General features: G+C 46.3%; 1 protein-coding gene across 1 annotated transcript in view; it reads left to right on the plus strand.

The window, feature by feature from the left end:
• The window catches only part of LOC123770365 (putative neural-cadherin 2), a 776,166-nt gene that overhangs the window by 571,796 nt on the left and 189,010 nt on the right, over positions 1-15,360 (plus strand). The window contains 3 exon segments of the mRNA XM_069339955.1: positions 5,701-5,877; positions 11,018-11,206; positions 14,101-14,314. Coding sequence (XP_069196056.1) covers positions 5,701-5,877; positions 11,018-11,206; positions 14,101-14,314 — 580 coding nt within the window.

Consider the following 15,360-nt stretch of genomic DNA (forward strand, 5'->3'; position numbering starts at 1 on the left):
TTTCAGTGATTCATAATAATAAATTTTATAAAAGCAGGAGGGAGAGATTAAGCTGGGTCAGGAGGGGAAAACAGGTAGAATAAAAGGGGAGGGACGAAAGGTGATGGGGACGATGGGTTGAAGAGGGTGATGGGGTAAAGAGAGGATGGGGTAAAGAGAGGATGATATATATATATATATATATATATATATATATATATATATATATATATATATATATATATATATATATATATATATATATATATATATATTACATATATATATATATGTATGTTATTATTATAATTTTCTGTTAGGTAAATTATTTACTGTAAATTTGTGTAAACTAGCCCAACCTTAAATGAACAAACATCTATGAATAAAGCCTTTGAATTTATATATATATATATATATATATATATATATATATATATATATTATTAAATATGACCGAAAAAGTAAGATTAATAATTCTAACACGAATTTTCTCAATATTTCTTATGTTTCTTTTCACTGTCGATGGTAATTCGAAAATCAATTCTCCAAAATTCTTTTTTATTTCTAGTCTGACTCGGAACTTGAACGCGTTTCGTAATAACTTATTACATTTTCAAAGACTTTAGTTTACACACACAACTATAACCTGCAAACACTAAACAGAGTTTAAACAGCTTTCATTTTATACCTGCATTTGGGTGAGGTGATATGTTACAACAGTTTTGGATGAGGTGAAAACAAACTTTCAACTCAAGACAGAACACAAAACAATGGGTATAATATTGGGTAAGTTAGAGGAAAGAATGGAAGTAACTGCAAAGGGCATATTGGCCCATATTTCTTGATGCTTCTATATTGGTGCGGAGTCTTGAAGTGGGTAGAATATAGTTGTGCATTAATTGGCTGTTGATTGCTGGTGTTGACTTCTTAATGTGTAGTGCCTCGCAGATATCAAGCCGCCTGCTATCGCTGTATCCATCGATGATTTCCGTGTTTTTTGTTAAGACTTCTCTGGTGATGGTCTAGTTGTGGGAAGAGATTACATGTTCCTTAATGGAGCCCTGTTGCTTATGCATCGTTGATCGCCTGGAAAGAGATGTTGTTGTCTTGCCTATATACTGAGTTCTTTGAGACTTACAGTCCCCAGGTGGGCATTTGAAGGCATAGACGACATTGGTCTCTTTTAAAGCGTTCTGCTTTGTGTCTGGAGGTTTCTCATGAGTAGGTTGGCCGTTTTCTTTGTTTTATAGTAAATCGTCAATTGTATCTTCTGATTTTTGTCTGTAGGGAGAACGTTTTTATTAACAATATCTTTCAGGACCCTTTCCTCCGTTTTATGAGCTGTGGAATAGAAGTTTCAGTAAAATAGTCTAATAGGGGGTATAGGTATTGTGTTAGTTGTCTCTTCAGAGGTTGCATGGCGATTAATCTTCCTTGTTATGATGTCTTGAACGAAACCTTTGGAGAAGCCGTTGTTGACTAGGACTGCCTTACCCTCATCCTCCCTCCACCTCCCTATATATAATAATATATATTTATATATATATATATATATATATATATATATATATATATATATATATATATATATATATATATATATATATATATATATATATATATATAAGTAAGATTAATAATTCTAACACCAATTTTCTCAATATTTCTTATGTTTCTTTTTACTGTCGATGGTAATTGAAAAATAAATTCTCCAAAATTCATTTTTATTTCTAGTCTAACGCGACGCTTGAACGCGTTTCGTAATAACTTATTACATTTTCAAAGACTTTAGTTTACACACACAACTGTAACCTGAAAACACTAAACAGAGTTTTACTTATACTAACACTGAACAGCTTATCCGTCTTACATATACTCGCACTTGGGTGAGGTGATATGGGGCAGCAGTTATGGATGATGTGAACAAATTTGTGACAAATGGAAGACAGAACACGAAACAATGGGTATTAGTTGGATGGAAGTAACTGCAGAGTCCCTATTGGCCCATACTTTCTCTTGATTCTTCTATATTGGTTCGGAGTTTTGAAGTGGGTAGAATATAGTTGTGCATTAATTGGCTGTTGTAAATATATATACATATATATATATATATATATATATATATATATATATATATATATATATATATATATATATATATATATATATATATGTCGTACCTAGTAGCCAGAACGCACTTCTCTGCCTACTATGCAAGGCCCGATTTGCCTAATAAGCCAAGTTTTCATGAATTAATTGTTTTTCGACTACCTAACCTACCTAACCTAACCTAACCTAACTTTTTCTGCTACCTAACCTAAAGATAGGTTAGGTTAGGTTAGGTAGGGTTGGTTAGGTTCGGTCATATATCTACGTTAATTTTAACTCCAATAAAAAAAAATTGACCTCATACATAATGAAATGGGTAGCTTTATCATTTCATAAAAAAAATTAGAGAAAATATATTAATTCAGGAAAACTTGGCTTATTAGGCAAATCGGGCCTTGCATAGTTGGCCGAGTACGACGTTCTGGCTACTAGGTACAACATATGTCTATATATATATATATATATATATATATATATATATATATATATATATATATATATATATATATATATATATATATATATATATATATATTCGCAAGCATGGTGGATGTCCTATGTCAGGGAGGCCTCTCCTGGGAGGAGGCATCACTCAGGAGCCCGTTGCACCAGTGTATATCGCAACAGACGACCTGCTAGAGGCAATTAAAGCAACGTCAACCAGGACACTCACCCACATCCCAAAGGCCTCTCGCCCATTTGCTGCCGGGAAATACACGGACCTCATCCGAAAAATTAACAGAGGGTCAAATAACCTTGATGAACAAGATACCATCAAAGCGTGGCACAATCTGTTACTTTCTGGCAACGCATGCTTAGGTGTACCAGACAGAGGAGGCAAGACACTGGCCTCATCCGTCAATAAAGCAATTAGGGATTTTCCTAGGGCTGACAACCTATCCGCCTCCCCAAACACACCAAACACCGCCGAGTCAGACCAAGTACGACAATCAGCGACAACAGAAAATTAGGTACCCAACTCATCAAGAAAATTGAAGAGGGCAATGCAGTCGGGGCACTCAAGTTGATCACAAGTGAGGACAAAATTTTGCCCAGGGATGAAACCACAGCCCAAGCACTGAGAGAAAAACACCCCCTCAATCCCTCAATGCCGTAGGGGGACCTCCCCCACAGGTCAGGGTCCCCCTAACCAGGAACCTCTCGTCCTCCGGGAGTCAGAGGTTTATAAAGCTATCGTTTCATTTCCCCCGGGCTCCTCAGAAGACTACACAGGGGTAAGACCTCAACATGTGAAGGAAATGGTGAACCCTGTTCTTGGCCCAGCTGCAGAAGCGCTCCTGACAGAAATCACAACGTTTGTCAACAACTGCCTCGCCGGGTTAATCCCTGATGAAATCAAACCATTCTTCTTTGGTGCATCCCTATGTGCCCTCAAAAAGAAGGGGGGAGGGATCAGACCCATTGCCGTTGGTAATACCCTTCGTCGCCTAGTTGCAAGGGCTGCTGTCAGAAGTATCCGAATGGGTGCAGCCACCATGCTGCAACCCAACCAGCTGGGGTTTGGAATCCCCCAAGGCTGTGAAGCAGCAGTCCATGCTGCACGAGCAGCATGGGCCGCTGCTCTCATGCTGTAACTAAGTAAGAGTAAGCATAAGCTTACTCTTTTCAGTAAGAGTAGCATAAGCTCTGTTACTGAAAACCAGGCAGTAGTAAAATTAGATTTTAAAAACGCTTTCAACTCGGTCAAAAGGGAAGCAGTCCTCACCGCAGTCCAGGAACATTGCCCAAGCATTCTCCCGTTTGTGTCAGCAGGTTACAGCAAATACTCAACTCTCCTGTTTGGCAAACACGAAGTCACCTCAACAGAGGGAATTCAACAAGGAGACTCACTTGCACCCTTCCTCTTTTGCATAGCGGTTCGAGAAATTACAATGAGACTGTCCAGTGAGCTCAACATCTGGTTCCTGGATGATGGCACTCTGGCAGGCACACAAGATTCCCTGCTGGAAGACCTGCAGCTGGTGAAGACACGGGGGAAGACCATGGGTCTCATTCTTAACTCCTCCAAGTGCGAAATTATTGCATCCAGTTGGTAATCATTAGATCAGTGAAATCAGTTTTACCAGAAGCATCAGTCATTAAACCCACCGACAGCACACAACTTGGAGCACCTCTGGGCCACAATGTCATTGCTGCAGTCCTTGATGAAAAGTTTAACGACCAAAAGAGGATGGAAGCGAGAATAGGGGACTTGGACTTCCATGATGTCCTCTACCTTCTCACAAAGAGCCTTACTTTGCCCAGGCTAACATACTTCTTAAGGTGTGAACCACTTCTAAATCAATATGATGAGCTCCCCACGTCAATATTCAGGAAGGCGCTCAACCTAGATTTAGATGACAGTCAGTGGGACCAAGCAGCACTACCAGTGAGATTTGGGGGGATAGCCATACGAAAGGCAACTGAGGTAGCACTTAAAGCATTCTTATCCTCATGCACAGCAGCCAACGAATTGGTAGGGCAGATCCTACCAGAAAATATGAGAGAAACAGTGGGAACTCATGACCAAACGTTCATCGAAGCAGCCATACAATGAGACACCATTGCATACCCTCAACCCCGATCACAAGCCCCAAAAGACCACAAGCAGGCCACTCGGATAGCCCCATAATGGAAAAGACTGTCACAGCAATGATTGACAACGCTGATGCTGAAAACAAAGCCCGCCTCCTAGCAGTAACAGCACCCCACGCCGGGGATTTTTTATTTGCTGTGCCCAATGCAGCCCTGGTAACTCGCCTCAGTCATGACGCTCTCCGCATTAGAGTTGCCCTCTACCTTGCCGCCTCCATCCTCACCGAACATAGGTGCATCTGCAGAACTGCGATGGCAGACCAATATGGTCGTCATGGTCTGGTATGTCGTAAATCACAGGGTAAAATTGCAAGACATGAAGAAGTCAACGACATCATCAAGAAGAGCCTCGCCACAGCCCGCTGCCCGGCACAAAGAGAACCACACTTATTCAGACCTAACGACCCTCAGAAGCGCCCAGATGGGGTCACCTTGCTTCCTTGGAAGGATGGTATGCTAGTGGTTTGGGACTACACGTGCGCTGCCACACTGGCCAGTACCTACCTCCACCACAGCACACGTGAAGGAGCTGGCGCTGCTTCTTTCAGGGAATCGCAGAAAATTATTACATACAGAGGTCTGGCACACTTCTACAGCTTTGTTCCGATCGGCTCGGAGACCCTCGGTTCGTTCCTGAAGTTCCTGAAGGAATTGGGGGACAAATTGATCAATGCTACAAAAGATCAGAGAGCAAAACGTTTGTTGTTCCAGCGCCTCAGTGTTACGATTCAGAGGAGGAATGCTCTATTTCTGTCTATTTTTGTAACAAACTAATCACCTTAGTATTTCTGTGATGGATTTGAGGTAAGGATCCTCTAATAGTGACTGTTTTGTTAATGCATGTGTTCCAAATATAATTCAACAACGATTGGTGCTGTTCAACGATCTAGGATCATAAACCAAATATTTGTAAAGGTCTAGTTAATTTATCTCGCATAATGTAGGTTCATGCCACTCAGATACTAACATTACCCTGCAAATACGAGTGGACGAGCTACCTTCCGTACACTTCAACAGGGGGAGGAGGGGTGGACGGTGCCGGGCCACGTGGCAGAGTCGTGGGTGAATTTGAACCTTGTGGACGACAACGACAACGACCCCGTCTTCAGCGAGGACCACGCCTACCTCACCCTACCGGAGGACACGCCCCCAGGCACCCTTCTCACCACTTTCACTGCCCTCGACCCAGACAAGGTGAGCCGTCATCGCCGTTTCCTGTTTTCTTGCATCTTCTCTCTGCAACTTTCTCCCTTTTTTTCTCTTTGTTCATTTTGTCTTTATAGATATATGTGTGCATATTATTGATAATTTTTGCCACGTACTATCATCAGATATTTTAATGTTCTCATCAGACGGGCCTCATATAAAGCACCGAGCATTACATTTTCTCTTTACCTCTTCAAAAAACACCAAAATATTTTCTACAATTCTGCAGTGAATTTACACTTTCGTTTTGGTCTTATATTTGGAGGTACTATATTATATAAAATATACTTCCTGAAAGAATATTATCACACAGACACTGAAAAGATGCTGAAACTGTCTTTGTTGGACTAATTAGAATGCATAACAAATTTCTTGTTTGTTCCTGGGGAGTAAGTTTATATTTCTTATTTCAAATGCCTCCAAAGTATTGTAAATGGTTGTTACTCCCTTTAAACTTTGCTTCGACCTTTACATTGGGCAATGAAGTTTAGAGTAAAGTTTGAGTGTAATAATAGCCATTTTTTAATTTTTATTTTAATTTTGAAGCATAACTAATTAGAAAAAAAACAGTAATAATAGCCAAAATAATATATTTCTTTAATTTTGAGGCATAACTATGTGAAAATAACACTACCTAGAAAATAAAACAGTTTCATAGTAATATCATGCAAGTCAGAAATGAGAACGGAATGGTGCATTAAGTTAGAAGTGTTCAGATCTTATAAACAATTATAACATGAGTGCCAAACGTTTACTTCATCTCCGTTCTTTCCAAATATCTCTGATTAAATAGAATATTCGCTGCTTTAATGATATATACTATAAACTTCACCAATTAATATCCAAGTATTCTCTTTTGTGTTTCTCTTTCCAGGAACCAATACTTTGGCGCTGGTTGTGCTCACTTCTGTGTACATACAGTTGTTGCGTAATATTTCTTACTTTTAATTGTCATCCTAGAACCACTGCTCTTTTAATCCGGAATGATGTTCCTCGTGACCATCCCTGCCCTCGTGACCTTCCTTACCCTCGTGACCTTCCCTGCCCTCGTGACCATCCCTACCATCGTGACCATCCCTGCCCTCGTGACCTTCCCTACCATCGTGACCATCCCTGCCCTGGTGACCTTCCCTGCCCTCGTGACCATCCCTGCCCTCGTGACCGTCCCTGCCCTCGTGACCATCCCTGCCCTCGTGACCTTCCCTGCCCTCGTCACCATCCCTGCCCTCGTGACCTTCCCTGCCCTCGTGACCTTCCCTGCCCTCGTGACCATCCCTGCCCTCGTGTCCATCCCTGCCCTCGTGACCTTCCCTGCCCTCGTGACCTTCCCTGCCCTCGTGACCATCCCTGCCCTCGTGACCATCCCTGCCCTCGTGTCCATCCCTGCCCTCGTGACCTTCCCTGCCCTCGTGACCTTCCCTACCCTCGTGACATTCCCTACCCTCGTGACCATCCCTGCCCTCGTGACCATCCCTGCCCTCGTGACCTTCCCTGCCCTCGTGACCTTCCCTGCCCTCGTGACCTTCCCTGCCCTCGTGACCTTCCCTGCCCTCGTGACCTTCCCTGCCCTCGTGACCTTCCCTGCCCTCGTGACCATCCCTGCCCTCGTGAACGTCCCTGCCCTCGTGACCATCCCTGCCCTCGTGACCTTCCCTGCCCTCGTGACCTTCCCTGCCCTCGTGACCTTCCCTGCCCTCGTGACCTTCCCTGCCCTCGTGACCATCCCTGCCCTCGTGACCGTCCCTGCCCTCGTGACCGTCCCTGCCCTCGTGACCATCCCTGCCCTCGTGACCTTCCCTGCCCTCGTGACCTTCCCTGCCCTCGTGACCTTCCCTGCCCTCGTGACCATCCCTGCCCTCGTGTATATCCCTGCCCTCGTGACCTTCCCTGCCCTCGTGACCTTCCCTACCCTCGTGACATTTCCTACCCTCGTGACCAGCCCTGCCCTCGTGACCATCCCTGCCCTCGTGACCTTCCCTGCCCTCGTGACCTTCCCTGCCCTCGTGACCTTCCCTGCCCTCGTGACCTTCCCGGCCCTCGTGACCGTCCCTGCCCTCGTGACCTTCCCTGCCCTCGTGACCTTCCCTGCCCTCGTGACCTTCCCTGCCCTCGTGACCTTCCCTGCCCTCGTGACCTTCCCTGCCCTCGTGACCATCCCTGCCCTCGTGACCGTCCCTGCCCTCGTGACCATCCCTGCCCTCGTGACCTTCCCTACCCTCGTGACCTTCCCTGCCCTCGTGACCTTCCCTGCCCTCGTGACCTTCCCTGCCCTCGTGACCTTCCCTGCCCTCGTGACCATCCCTGCCCTCGTGACCTTCCCTGCCCTCGTGACCTTCCCTGCCCTCGTGACCATCCCTGCCCTCGTGACCTTCCCTGCCCTCGTAACCTTCCCTTCCCTCGTGACCTTCCCTGCCCTCGTGACCTTCCCTGCCCTCGTGACCTTCCCTGCCCTCGTGACCTTCCCTGCGCTCGTGGCCGTCCCTGCCCTCGTGACCTTCCCTGCCCTCGTGACCTTGCCTGCCCTCGTGACTATCCCTGCCCTCGTGACCGTCCCTGCCCTCGTGACCATCCCTGCCCTCGTGACCTTCCCTGCCCTCGTGACCTTCCCTGCGCTCGTGACCGTCCCTGCCCTCGTGACCTTCCCTGCCCTCGTGACCATTCCTGCTCTCGTGACCTTCCCTACCCTCGTGACCATCCCTGCCCTCGTGACCATCCCTGCCCTCGTGACCTTCCCTGCCCTCGTGACCATCCCTGCCCTCGTGACCTTCCCTGCCCTCGTGACCTTCCCTGCCCTCGTGACCTTCCCTGCCCTCGTGACCTTCCCTACCCTCGTGACCTTCCCTACCCTCGTGACCTTCCCTGCCCTCGTGACCTTCCCTGCCCTCGTGACCTTCCCTGCCCTCGTGACCTTCCCTGCCCTCGTGACCTTCCCTGCCCTCGTGACCTTCCCTGCCCTCGTGACCTTCCCTGCCCTCGTGACCTTCCCTGCCCTCGTGACCATCCCTACCCTCGTGACCATCCCTACCCTCGTGTCCATCCCTGCCCTCGTGACCATCCCTACCCTCGTGACCATCCCTGCCCTCGTGACCATCCCTGCCCTCGTGACCATCCCTGCCCTCGTGACCATCCCTGCCCTCGTGACCATCCCTGCCCTCGTGACCTTCCCTGCCCTCGTGACCATCCCTGCCCTCGTGACCTTCCCTGCCCTCGTGACCTGCCCTTCCCTCGTGACCTTCCCTGCCCTCGTGACCTTGTCTACCCTCGTGACCATCCCTGCCCTCGTGACCTTCCCTGCCCTTGTGACCTACCCTAACCCTCGTGACCATCCCTGCCCTCGTGACCTTCCCTGCCCTTGTGACCTTCCCTAACCCTCGTGACCATCCCTGCCCTCGTGACCTTCCCTGCCCTTGTGACCTTCCCTAACCCTCGTGACCTTCCCTAACCTCCGTGACCTTCCCTAACCTCTGTGACCTTCCCTAACCCCCATGACCTTCCTCGTGTCACCACAACAAGAGGTGAAAAACGTCCCCAGTTTGGTTACGTATGAGTCACACAAGAACAGTTCATGAACACTCACGTCTGACATGGTAGATATCAGCAGTGTGCGTGGCTTGTCACCAAGTGATGGTTCAGACGTGATATACAGACACTACTCAGGAATGAACTGTTCTCTTTTTGAGAGTAAAGAAGATTAGGGCCGAGGACAGTACACACAAAATGTAGTTATCATCAGTATTCTTCACTAAAACCATTTGTCAGTTAATAACTATTAACGACCACTACCTCTAGCGTCAGTTAATCACCAATATATCTAGGAAGTATAGAGTCTGATTCGGTACAGTAATAGTGCTGGTAACGCCAATTAACACTAAACATTTGGCAATAACCATCGCTAAGAACCATCGAATTAGTGTAGCGCAACAGCCAGGGAGGACACAGCCAGGTGTCCTACACTAATACCCGCCACTAACCGCAGGGAGGACACAGCCAGGTGTGCTACACTAATACCCGCCACTAACCGCAGGGAGGACACAGCCAGGTGTGCTACACTAATACCCGCCACTAACCGCAGGGAGGACACAGCCAGGTGTCCTACACTAATACCCGCCACTAACCGCAGGGAGGACACAGCCAGGTGTGCTACACTAATACCCGCCACTAACCGCAGGGAGGACACAGCCAGGTGTCCTACACTAATACCCGCCACTAACCGCAGGGAGGACACAGTCAGGTGTCCTACACTAATACCCGCCACTAACCGCAGGGAGGACACAGTCAGGTGTCCTACACTAATACCCGCCACTAACCGCAGGGAGGACACAGCCAGGTGTGCTACACTAATACCCGCCACTAACCGCAGGGAGGACACAGCCAGGCGTCCTACACTAACACCCGCCACTAACCGCAGGGAGGACACAGCCAGGTGTGCTACACTAATACCCGCCACTAACCGCAGGGAGGACACAGCCAGGTGTGCTACACTAATACCCGCCACTAACCGCAGGGAGGACACAGCCAGGTGTGCTACACTAATACCCGCCACTAACCGCAGGGAGGACACAGCCAGGTGTGCTACACTAACACCCGCCACTAACCGCAGGGAGGACACAGCCAGGTGTGCTACACTAACACCCGCCACTAACCGCAGGGAGGACACAGCCAGGTGTGCTACACTAATACCCGCCACTAACCGCAGGGAGGACACAGCCAGGTGTGCTACACTAATACCCGCCACTAACCGCAGGGAGGACACAGCCAGGTGTGCTACACTAATACCCGCCACTAACCGCAGGGAGGACACAGCCGCGTGCGCTACACTAATACCCGCCACTAACCGCAGGGAGGACACAGCCAGGTGTCCTACACTAATACCCGCCACTAACCGCAGGGAGGACACAGCCAGGTGTGCTACACTAATACCCGCCACTAACCGCAGGGAGGACACAGCCAGGTGTGCTACACTAATACCCGCCACTTACCGCAGGGAGGACACAGCCAGGTGTCCTACACTAACACCCGCCACTAACCGCAGGGAGGACACAGCCAGGTGTCCTACACTAATACCCGCCACTAACCGCAGGGAGGACACAGCCAGGTGTCCTACACTAATACCCGCCACTAACCGCAGGGAGGACACAGCCGCGTGCGCTACAAGATAGCAGAGGACAGTGACCCCAGACGACAGTTCAGTGTAGACGGGTCGGGGGCGGTCTGGGTTGTGGGCGGCCTGGATCGCGAGACAGCGGCCGCCCACTCTGTTCTGGTGTGGGCGGTGGACGATGGCACCCCACCCAGGACTGCCACAGCCACCCTCACTGTAAGTACCCATGTTATCACTGTATTTACACTGTAAGTACACGTTATCACTGTATCAGCACTGTAAGTACACATGTTATCGCTGTATCAGCACTATGTACACATGCTGATATTACAGGTTGTATCAGTCCTGTAATTACACATGTTATCACTGTATCAGCACTGTAAGTAAACATGTTATCACTGTATCAGCACTGTAAGTACACATGTTGTCACTGTATCAACCCTGTAATCACACATGTTATCACATTATCAGCACTGTAAGTACACATTTTATCACTGTATAAGCACTGTAAGTAGACATGTTATCCCTGTATCAGCACTGTAAGTACACATGTTATCATTGTATCAACACTGTAAGTACAAATGTTATCACTGTATCAGCCCTGTAATCACACATGTTATCACTGTATCAGCACTGTAAGTACACATGTTATCACTGTATCAGCCCTGTAATCACACATGTTATCACATTATCAGCACTGTAAGTACACATTTTATCACTGTATCAGCCCTGTAATCACACATGTTACCACATTATCAGCACTGTAAGTACACATGTTATCACTGTTTCAACACTGTAAGTTCTCAATTTGCCGGCTTCAGCACTTCAGATGCACAACCCATCAGTGTTGTCTTCCACACACAACTCTTGGTAATAGACACTGCCCCTTGCTTCCTGTCTATTGCTTACAAGATCTCTTACAATTATCCTCGAACCCAACCTGTTAAGTCTGATTTGGACAGAATGAGATCTACCTGGATTTTGAGGGATAACAGGAACGGACATCTGTGTGTCCTTTACAAATGATATATTTGTTTATTCTTCCAAATTATTCTTCATTGTTGTCAAAATTATTCACACCTATTGATAGGTCCTCAGAGTTAATCCTCTGGTGTTTGGTTGACCTTTATAGTTTAATGTGTCAGTCTGTCAGTAATGGGATTAAACAGGCAAGAGTTCCTCTTCCTTCTCCCACCTTGGTCCTACTCAACACCATCTGCGTCTTGTTGACATTCCTCCTATCAGAGAATTAACGTCTGCCAACTCAAATGGGCCACGAAATAACTTGGTAATTTTCTTTCCAAAATTTTTGTAAGCAAATGAAAGTATACAGTAAAACAAAATCCCTTGGTACTCTCTCTAATGATTGTTGTCACCATTATTCTCAACGAATACACACGTGAATTCCTTGGACAAAATTATGTTCGCTGTGTTTTAACTTAATGCTGTCGGGAAAGCTGTCTCTGCATTTTGATGGAAAATGTCATTAGTTAAAATCCACTATGATGCTGGTTGGATGGTGTGAATCATTAGGTTACAGTGCACTGATAGTTGTGTATACTCATGAGGTCCGTGTTGCCCTACCTCGGCCACTAATTCTAGAGTCGTCATTACCGTTTCTTTGATCAAAACTTACTGACACTCTCACAATAACGAATTTATAATTTATCACTGTAACAATGCACTGATCTTCTCTTGAGTGAACACCTGTGCTCACTGAACATCAAGAAATCCGAGACTTACATTTCCTTAGTATGGTTTCCGATAACCTGGAAAACACAGTAACAGACCTTCTCTGGAACGACTACAGTTTCTCTTGGCAGTTTCTCCAGGTCAGAGTGTCCCTTAAAGCGAAACACGAAGGCTCAGGGTTCCGAAATGCATCGAGAAACCTCAATGCACCTCGAAGATTCATCTTACTCGTCCAGGACACAAATTTTCTTTACTAAGTTTTCTTAGTAATGAGAGCTCATAAAGGTACTTACTCCAGGCTATCTCGAATACTGCCGTCGTCCGACTGCTCTGAAGCCAATCATCGAAATACCTTCTTTTGAGCAAATATTAAAATATTCGGCCACACAACAGAGAATTACATCTTCCAACTTCCGATGTCGGGTCTGGACTCGCTCTTATCATGTGACATTCCTTTTATTGCATTCGCCGTTCAATTTTCAATTTGTGTTCTCTAATTGGTTAATTGATCAGACACTCCATTTGTAATCAAATGCTTACCTGACTGGTAGAGTTTGGAATTGTAAACACTGCTTAACTTAAAGTGACTAAAGAAACCTATACAAATTCTAAGAGTACAGCCATAACACCTGACAAAGCAAGAGGAGTGGCTGTCTAATAATGTACATATTTACATGACGACAGGAGTTTGTTTCAGCTTATCTAGGACAACACCATTTCCCACATGAGCTCCTGGAAAAGCACAGTATTTATATAATTTGTCACAATCTCAACACTGAAAGTGCACAACTTGTCACTGTATCAGCACTGAAAGTACACAAGTTGTAACTGTCTCGGCACTGTAAGACACAACTTGTCACTGTATCAGCACTGAAAGTACACAAGTTGTAACTGTCTCGGCACTGTAAGACACAACTTGTCACTGTATCAGCACTGAAAGTACACAAGTTGTAACTGTCTCGGCACTGTAAGACAAAACTTGTCACTGTATCAGCACTGAAAGTACACAAGTTGTAACTGTCTCGGCACTGTAAGTACACAACTTGCCACTGACTCGGCACTGTAAGTACAAAACTTTTCACTGTCTCGGCACTGTAAGTACACAACTTGCCACTGTGTCAACACTGTAAGTACACAACTTGTCACTGTCTCGGCATTGTAAGTACAAAACTTTTCACAGTCTCGGCACTGTAAGTACACCACTTGTCACAGTCTCGGCACTGTAGGTACACAAATTGTCACTGTCTTAACACTTTAAGTACACAACTTGTCAACACTGTAAGTACACAACTTGACACTGTCTCAACACTGTAAGTACACAACTTGTCACTGTCTTAAGTATGTCGTTCTAACCATGGAAGGATGGTCAACCATGTGCCTGAAGGCGACCTCACCCTGGCTGGGTGCTCTTCCTGCAGGTGAACGTGACGGACGTGAACGACAACCCGCCGTTCCTGGCGGAGCCTCGGGAGGTGGAGGTGGTGGAGAACGGCGGGGCCCAGGTGGTGGCCCGGGTGAGGCTTGGGGACCCTGACGACTGGCGCCAGGGCCACGGGCCGCCCTTCACTGTAGCCCTCGACCCCAGGGCGCCCCAGCACGTCCTCGACACCTTCAGGGTCACCCACGACAAGAGTGAGTTGTCAGGGGTCACCCACGACAAGAGTGAGTTGTTAGGGGTCACCCACGACAAGAGTGAGTTGTCAGGGGTCACCCACGACAATAATACCTGTAAATAAATTTAGTTTAAATTTGTTATCAAGTAACAAAAATTGGTAAGTTGTCTTTCTAAATACATGTTAATTCTGTTTATAACCTTTGCTGTTTTTGGTTCTTTGGTAACCAACAAGATGGCGAGCTGATACAATAGCGTTTGCTGGACTTCGCATGCAGAGTTGAAACAAAAATATGATATTCTTTTTCATGCAGAGATGTCATCCCCACGCGCATCCCTCACTGTGTTCGGACATTCACGCTCCAATATTTCTGAGTTGTAGAAAAGTTTTATATATCGTGAGTGAGGACAAATGACGTGTGTTGCAAATGGAATATTTAGTGGATGCTCGCGAGGTTAATCTTCGGATGTGTGTTTTGTTATGAGTGTGTATTTGTGGACTCATAATATTCACATAATTGTACTCGGCCAATTATGTTTACTGGCATTAATTTATGTTCTGTTTGGCCCCCACCCTTTATCCATTAATCCGTGTGGTATACCGTGTGGCGAGTCGAGGTCGAGGGAGGGAGAAGACGTACCGTGCGCGCTCCGTTAAAATCGTGACATTAACCGGGATTCTTAGGACTACTGCCATGGATTACTGATTCCAGACATAACAAAGTGCATAGTGACCCGCTGGAAAATTGAAAATAGTCATTAACAATAGAACTTTGTGCTAAATAGAGAATAAACGGGAGACCAGTGTGAGCCAGTAAACGAGGCTTTGTGTACATGCGTGTATTAGGAAAAAAAAATAGTGAACGGTGATTCGTGGAACAGTGATGTGGAACGGGTATCACAACAACATATAAGTTGGAAGTGAATATTATAAATATAGAATACTAGAAATATAGAATAGTGGCAAGAGGCGGCATCAGTGGTTATAAATCGGGTAACTGGAAACTGGTGACATCAACCTGGGACAACAAAAGGTCACCTGTACCGACCGGGGACCAGCTTCGCT

The sequence above is a fragment of the Procambarus clarkii genome, chromosome 42 (assembly GCF_040958095.1).
Source record: "Procambarus clarkii isolate CNS0578487 chromosome 42, FALCON_Pclarkii_2.0, whole genome shotgun sequence".
NCBI classification, from domain to species: domain Eukaryota; kingdom Metazoa; phylum Arthropoda; class Malacostraca; order Decapoda; family Cambaridae; genus Procambarus; species Procambarus clarkii.